General features: G+C 58.8%; 1 protein-coding gene across 1 annotated transcript; it reads right to left on the reverse strand.

The window, feature by feature from the left end:
* Window positions 1-719: 719 nt before the first annotated feature.
* On the reverse strand, window positions 720-6,164 carry MANEAL (mannosidase endo-alpha like). The gene is made up of 4 exons (XM_072723789.1): window positions 5,540-6,164; window positions 4,252-4,361; window positions 3,316-3,392; window positions 720-2,241 (listed from the first exon to the last, which is right to left on the reverse strand). The coding sequence occupies exons 1-4, from the start codon at window positions 6,060-6,062 to the stop codon at window positions 1,605-1,607; spliced, it is 1,347 nt and encodes a 448-aa protein (XP_072579890.1). The 5' UTR covers window positions 6,063-6,164; the 3' UTR covers window positions 720-1,604.
* Window positions 6,165-8,079: the final 1,915 nt, after the last annotated feature.

The raw sequence follows: 8,079 nt of genomic DNA on the forward strand, positions 1-8,079 counted from the left end.
TTGATAGAAAATGTTCTGTAAATAGTCTATTTTTCTTCTTTTGAATTATTTCTCTAGGGCAGGATTACAGGGTCAAAGTGTAAGAATGTCTCTATGGCTCTTGCTACAGATTAGCTTTGGAAAGAACTGATCAGGCTGCAGTGAATGAGAATTGCTGTTCCTGGCTCTGAACTTGCCATAAGTTTAGTATTTTCCAAACCATGTATGTGTGAACTGAAGCCCCAGTGTTTCTCCATCCTGGAAGGTTCTGCAGGCCACGGTCCAGCACTGTGCTCCTGCCGCAATCTGCCCTGTCATCCGTGGCATTCAGTGCCCATTACCTAACTGGAGCTGGGGGTCCCGTGGTAATCCGTAGGCCCCACTTCCTCCCCTCCTGCCTGGCACCCTGGTCCCACAACTAGGATTCAGGCTGGAGCCCTTAAAGTAATGCACATATTTCCAAGTAGCTCCTTTTTTTTTTTTTTTTTTTTCCAAGTAGCTCCTAAATCTTGCCAAGAAGGTATCCCAGGGCCTGTTTCAAGGGCCCCTGCAATGAGTATATTAGTGTATTTGTAAATAAGCACTGGTTTGTTAAGCCTCCCCTCTAAAAATCTTGCTTACGCTTCTCATTTCTTAAGCGAACTCACTCTTTGTGTGCTGCCCCTGGCCAGCTCATCTCACGTGTCAGTTTGTCACAGCATTTGAGGGAGAGGAAGGATTGAAGAGAGCAAAAGGAATGCTTACTTGAGAATACCACATCATATTTAATTAATACAAATCACAGTAGCACTGAAAATGGCTCTACTTAGTGGGCCTCATTCAGTTTAGGCAGCTAAAGGGAGGGAGGATGTCCTAGTCCTCTCCCTGGAGCTAAATGGTCATCTGGGGAAATGTGGGCTCTGGGGCACAGAGGTATTTTCTCAGAGGAACAAGAACTGAACTCCCAGCACTGGGCATAACTGCGAAGAGGAAAGACTGTGCTCAGGTACTAGCTACAAGGCCACGCCAAATAAGGAAAGCTGGATCCTGTAAGCTTCTGGAAGAAAGGAACCTTCCCAGGTCAAGTTTCTCCCTAGTGCCTAGCACATAGTAAGGTGCTCCGTTAGTATGTGTTTAATGAATGTACGAGCGCTCAGGATTATTTCCTGATCATTGTGTTCAGGAGGCTACTGGGAAGGGCTCAGTTTCCCTCTTGGAAGTCTCAGATAAGGGTTCCGTCACTTGGAGAAGACGGACGCCAGGGGAAGAAGGCTGACGAGGGAGCAGGGCGCGCGTGAGCCCAGAGCCCCGACCTCCCGAGAGCAGTGACCTGGTGACGGCTACCCAACGCCCACCTGCTGAGGTCCAAGTTCCAAGGGATTATCTTAAAGTGTTAAGGACAGGATGTGGAGCTGCCCTGGGCTGGGGCCAGTCACCTGCCAGCCTCTGGGACCCCACCTCATTTCCCATCACTGCAGAGCATCCCAGCACCCGCTTGCCGAGAAACCAGCTCCGTTCCACATGGGCCCGGGCCTGATGGCCCACCCAGAGGTGCCCTGCCGCTGACCTGGAGACGGGCGAGTGCCTACAACCTCGGCCGAGCCCCACACGGTGACCCCCTCCGGCGAGGCCAGGACGTTGGCTCCTCACATCAGCCATTGCTCTTTCTCTTTGATGAAGTGCTCTGCCCAGCGGCGGGTCAGCTCCAGGTACAGGCTGGGCTGGTGAGGCAGGTAGTCCAGATACAGACGCGTCGGCGTCTTCTTGGGAACGGCCTTCTCGATCTGGGTGCCCTCGTGCCATTCGTTGAACGAGGTGATGGAGACGATCTCGGGCCTCACCATCAGAGCCGCCTGCAGGGCCGTCTCATAGTATTTGCCGTTGACCCTGTTCCGAGTGTTGTGGTTGTTCCAAGGCCGGATGCTGGTGTCAATGTAGCCAGGCCCCACGCTGGGGATGAACAGGAGGTTGTTGGCATCGCAGAAGTTCTTCACGGCTTTCCAGTTCTGGTGGGAGGAGCCGAAGGAGAAACCGTTGGAGGCGAAGTAGGTGTACATGCCGTCAAACCCGGCAGCCAGGATGTCGTGAGTGTGGCCCTCCTCCACCAGCAGCGCGATGAAGACCCCGTCGTAGGGGGTGTTGCGGATGGAGTGGGGCCCGTTGGGTGTCAGGAGGTGGGCCCAGGCCTCCGGGGATGTCAGGTATGAGTCGTAGATATAAAAGAGTGGGAGGCTCTTACCCATGCTGTTCTTATAGCGGTAAAACGCACTGTGGGAGCCATACCTGAGGAGCGGGAGGGAGGAGAACGTGAGCCAAGGCCTGGTGGGGGTGGGGCAGCGGGCACAGCTGCAGGACGAGCCCCCAATCAGATCTTTCCCAACGCCCAAGGTGATTGTGGATCCAGCCAGTCCCCGCGTTGGACGACTCCTGCCACTGAGCTAGAAGCTAGCGCCCACCCTCCTCTCACAGCTGCCTTCACTCGAGCGAGCCACGGCACGCCACCTCCCCCTTCCACTGGGACGCAGCAGCCACCTAATCGGTCTCCAGGCTCCCGTTTCTGACTCCCTATAATCCACTCTTTCTAAGGCATGAACCGGGTCCTGAACCAGGTCCGAAGGCTCCCTACCGAGGCCTGCAAGGCCCCTCCTACTTGGTCTGGCCCAGCCCACCTCCATCCCTCCTAGCTCCCCGGCTCCCCACACCAGCTACACTCGCCTTTTGTTCTGCTGCCAAACCTGCCCCATCATGGGCCTTTGGATCGACAGCCCTTGGTCTGGAATTTTCTGCCTGCCCCAGATGAGGCAGAGCTGAGCCTTCCTTCAGGTGTTAGCTCACAGGTCATCTCAGAGATGTCTAGCCCCCATTCTCAGGCATGCTCTAACAATACCCTGCTCTACTCTTTATTATTACTTTCTCACAGTGTGGGCCAACTATTTGATTTTTCACGTGGAACGACTGCTTCACTGCATCCACACCCTAGAACGCAAATTTTTGCTAGCCCTCCCCAATCCTGAACGACTGGGGCTTAGGACAGTGCCTGGGCACCCGAGGGCCCTCAGATATTTTTTGAATGAACGGATGAGACCTGCGAGCACTGTCCCAGCCCCTTTCACATATATTAACCTGTGGAACTCTCACAAGACTCAGGTTAACAGGCTGGCATCACGTGACAGGTTGGAGACAGCAGACCTGGCATTCACACCCAAGTTGCCGCCTCCAAGCCTCACGCTCTGTTACTATGAAGCAGCTGCTGGGGACACAGGCATTCTGCCCCAGTGTCTCTTGACCTACCCCTCGAAATCTATCCCCGCCCCCTTTTTGATCCCTATCAAAATCCAGGTCCCACAGCAGCCTTACGTGTCAATGATGTACTTGATGTTGTCATGCAGCGTGATGTCATCCCGGCCCTTGTAGGGTTGGATATGGAAGGCCACCTGCCACAAACAGAGGAGGGACTGGTCAGGTGAGTCCCTGCCCAGGGGCCACAACTTATTAAGGCTCATGCTCCACTAGGGTTTTGGGGAGAAGGACTGGCAACGGTGGGCATAACAGAGATAGAAGCAGCCACTGCCCTCAGGGCCAAAAAAAATGGGCAAGAAGCCTGGCCACTTCCTACAGGAGGGCATCTGGGAGTCCTTCTGGGATGTCCCTGGGAGGTGAATATGTTTAAGCTTAGGTGCTGGTCCCACATGATTGGCACTAGCTGTCTGAAACGATGGGAAGAGGTGTGCTGAAGCTGTCTGTGTTGATGGGCAAAGGTGCCCTGATCTGTTAAACGTGTCGGTGATGGGCTCAGGAACACCAGTGGGGCTCCTCTCTGCTGTTTCTCATCTCCACATGAGAGGGGAATGAGTTATTTGGTTCATTTGGGGAAATTAACTGGACATGCTTAGCTCAGCTCCATCATTCCTCTTGAATGTGGCCTGTACTCTACTCCTGGAGGCCCAGCGCGGCCTCCCACTGGGGATCTGAGGCTGGAGTTCAGTTTCTGGGCCCATTTGGCCCTTGCCTGCCCTCTATCTGGACTGAGAGTCTCCAACCTAACCTCTATCACAGTGGTATTTATTCAGTCTCCCATTTCTCCTCTATTTAGTTTCCCCAATTCTTCCCCCCTACCCCCTAGAATTCAAGAAAAGAAGAGTGACAGGTGCGACTGGTTAGAACCCCACCTGCAACACCACACCTGCTACGTATTTGCGCCGTACCTGGGCTACGTGGAGAGCCAACCTTGTGGGCAGAGGAGGAGAAATCTCCAGAACGGGCCAAAGAGCACGTATGCTGTTGGGGACTCACCTGGATGTTGTACTGATGGGCGGTGTCGAGGATGGCGGGTACCAGGTCGTCTGAGGGCTCCCCGTTATCATCAGCCATGCCAGGCGGGTACCAGGACAGGACCAGGACGCCTGAGACACAACACAGAGGCTACTTCAGAGACGCACAGTACCCCCGCAACAGAGCTGTGTTTCCTCACAAACCGTCTGCACCTGCAAAATGGTTTCTGAGTGAAACCTTGGGCGAGGCTCCCGCCGGGTCCGCCGGGTCCGCCGGGTCCCCCGGGTCCCCCCCCCCCCCGCCCCCCCCTCCCCCGCAGGTCGGTTCAGAGCCCCGCGTCCCGGAGCTGTCCACGCCCGCGGTGCTGAAGCGCCCCGGGCCGGCAGGGAGCCCGAGGGGGCCGGCAGGATGGGGCTTCCGCTTGCCTCCGCAAGAAGTAGAACAAAAGGAAACGAGTGGATGATGCCACACCCATCTGGCCGCCACAGTCCTAGCTCTAGAGAAGGGCCCCGCTGAGGTCCCGCAGGGAGAAGAGCGCCAAGCGCAGGTCATGTTTTGCTTCCATTCGGAAATAACCTTCGTCTCAACCATCGGCCTCTTTGGACTGTAAAGCCGGGAGGGACAGATAGCCTCCGTGCTATTCATCTGCGAACACCTCCCACCATTGTCCCTGCCATTCGCCCCCCCCTTCAGTAGCCAACTCTAGATACCTGGAAATGTGTTCTGACACCCAGCAGAGTCCAGGGGCACAGTCGGAAAGGAGTGAGCCTCCCCCCCCCCTCCCCGGGGCCTGCCTGCACACAGAGGCTCCCAGGGACTTCTTTTCCAGCAGAGAACTTGACGAAAAGCTCCTGCCCCCCGCCCCCCCATGCCAGCAGCCCGGCCGCCGCGCAGGTCCGCCGGGCAGCGGGGGCCAACTTTCCTTTCCGCAGCCAGCAAAGGCAGCAAGGGCTGTGCCCTGCCCCGGGCCTGGGGCGGGGCTGCTCTGGCCCCGCGGCTGCAGGACCAGGACGCCCGGTCCTCACCGGCCGGCCCAAGGCCGAGAGACCATGAAGACTTGCTCTTGCTCCTCCCCCTGCTGTCCCCACTCGGGACAGCTCGGGACAAACGCCTTCTTCCCCGGGCCTCGCGGAGGCCGGGCCCCCGGGGCGGGGGCGGGGGCGGGGCGGCGCCGCGTGGGAAGCTGCACGGCCGCGGAGCGGAGGGCGCAGGAAGCCGGGCGCGGGGGGGGCGCGGGGCGCGGGGGGGCGCGGGGGGGCGCGGGGGGGCGCGGGGGCCGGGGCCAGGACCCCGGGCGGGAGGGACTCACCGATGGCGGCTTCCCGGAGCTGGGTCATGTGCTCCCGCAGCACGTCGGGGTCCCGGGAGCTGTAGGGCCCCAGCTCCGGGTAGAAGCTGGAGCCCAGGTCGTCGGGGGGGCTGTGGCGGCCGCGGGGGTAGCTGGCCGAGATCTTGGGGTCCCAGTGCGGCACCATGACGTGGTCCCAGTGCACGTAGCGGCCCTCGCGCCGCGGGCTCCCGTACCACGAGTAGTAGAAGGCGTGCAGGTCCGAGTAGACGCGCGGGCCCGGCCCGGGGGCGGGCGCGGCCTCCGCGGGGGCCGGGCCGGGGGCGCTGGCGGGGCCGGCCGTGCGGGGCGGCGGCGGCGGCGGCGGCGGGGGCGCGGCGGGGGCCCCCTCCGGGCGCCGCTCGAAGGGCGCCAGCTCCAGGCCGGGGCCCAGCGCCGGGAGCCCGTCCGGGGCCTTGAGCGTGCGCAGGCCCATGAGGGTGCCGAAGGCGAACAGCAGCACCAGGAACAGCGCGATGCAGGCGCGGCGCCGCCGCCGGGCCATGGCGGCCCCTGCGCTCCCCGCGCCCGCCCTACCGCCCCGCGCGCCGCGCCATGGCCGCCCGCGTCCCAGGGAGACGGCGGCGCCGAGCGCGCAGAGCGCGGCGTGGGCGGCTCCCGGCCTCTCCCCCGCAGTGCGGGCGGGCTCGGCACACGGGGTGCGGGCGGCGCAGACCGCGCGGCGGCGGGGGGGCGGGGGCGGGGGCGGGGGCGGCGGCGGGGGCGGGGGCGGGGCGCGCGTTCCCGGGCCGCGGCGCAGGGCCTGGGGCGGCCGCAGGGCATGCCCCCCTTCCGGAGCCCAGGGGGAGTGGGGGGGCCGCAGGGGGCAGGGTGGGGACGAGCGCCAAGGTGTCCAAGGATCCCCTTACCTCCCCCCTCCGCTGACTTCAGTGTCACCCTCCGTACTGATCTGGGGGACCCCCTTCTTCGCACTTCTTTGCACCCTCCGTACTGATCTGGGGGACCCCTTTCTTTGCACTTCTTTGCACCCTCCGTACTGATCTCGGGGACCCCCTTCTTTGCACTTCTTTGCACCCTCCGTACTGCTCATGGGGGACCCCCTTCTTTGCACTTCTTTGCACCCTCCATACTGATCTCGGGGGGGGGCCTTCTTTACACCCTCTGTACTGATCTCAGGGGCCCCCCTTTGCACTTCTTTGCACCCTCCGTACTGATCTCAGGGGCCCCCCACCCGGGTCCCTGGGCCCCCTCCCACTCCACATGCCAGGCAGCCTGGGAAAACCCTGGGAATCCGCCACCACTACGGCTGCGGCGTAGAGCGTGGAAGGACGAGGGAGACCGTGACTTGCACAAAGTCACATGGACCCAGCCCAAACCACAGGGTCAGGACCTGCTCCACAGAGGCCCCTGTCACTGGCCAGACCGCTGGGTATTGGGCCTGTTGTCCAGAGCTGTTTGTCCTCGGACAAACTCCCAGAATCACTGCGGACTGGATGAGATAGTTAACAAAAGGCACTTGATACAGGGTCTGACAAAGTTAGCACTCAGTCCACGTGTACATTCTTTCTGGACTCCGCTCCAGAGGGCAGGCCCTGGGTCCTGGTCACCCTTCTAGATTCCCAGGTGGGCTGTGACAGCTCCTCCGACACCCCGTTCCAGGGCTGTCTGCCTCATGAATGCCAGTCTCCGGTCTCTGGTCTGATATTCTATAGGCAATGCTAGATTTTTTTACTCAGCACTAACCAAGTTCCTACTCTGCATATGTATTATTTCATTTATTCAGAAAATAGTTTTATTTATCGTCCGCCTCCTTCAATGGTCCCCGAGGACAGCAGTCTTGTGTCACTAACTGCTTGAACTGCAGTGTCTAAGACAGAGCTTGGCATCATTGTCGGCACCTGACTCTTCTTTCTTAAGTGAAAGAATTGTAGGAAAGCCAGGAAGAGGAGGAGCAAAGTTGACAAATGTGGGTAAGTCTGGAGCCCAGGAAAGTGAGTTTGAGAGAATTCATAGTAGTAAGTGTGAATTAAGTAGGATGCCTTCGGCTCGAAGTAGCAGACACCTGATTCAGACTGGCTTATGCAATATGGAAATGTATCATCCCACAATGCAGGAAATCCAATGGTAGGGCTGAGTGAGTAGATTCCCTGGTTCAACGACATCCTTAGGGACCTGAGATGTTTCCGTCTCACCACTCTGCTGGGCCCACCATTGACTTCACCCCAAAGCTGGCTCCCCTCCTATCACAGAATGACTACCGGAGGTAACGGAGCCAGCCCACTCCCTTTTCCCATCCAACAGGCAACAGTAAGACTGATTTCTCTTTCCTAGAAGTCCTAAGCAAGCTTCTCCTTAAATCTCATAAATCTAATCTGATTAAGGCCTGTTCATCCCAAACAAATTGCTACCAAGGGGGGTGGAACTACCACAACTAGATTAGATTAAATGTTTAGAGAGGATTAAATGTTGAGGGGAAGACCATGATGTCTACCATGGAATTAGATAACTCTGGAAATGAGTAAGAATGGGAAGAGGGGGAAAAAAAAAAGGATGTACTTTTC

The sequence above is a fragment of the Vulpes vulpes genome, chromosome 10 (genome assembly GCF_048418805.1).
Source record: "Vulpes vulpes isolate BD-2025 chromosome 10, VulVul3, whole genome shotgun sequence".
Classification (NCBI taxonomy): Eukaryota; Metazoa; Chordata; class Mammalia; order Carnivora; family Canidae; genus Vulpes; species Vulpes vulpes.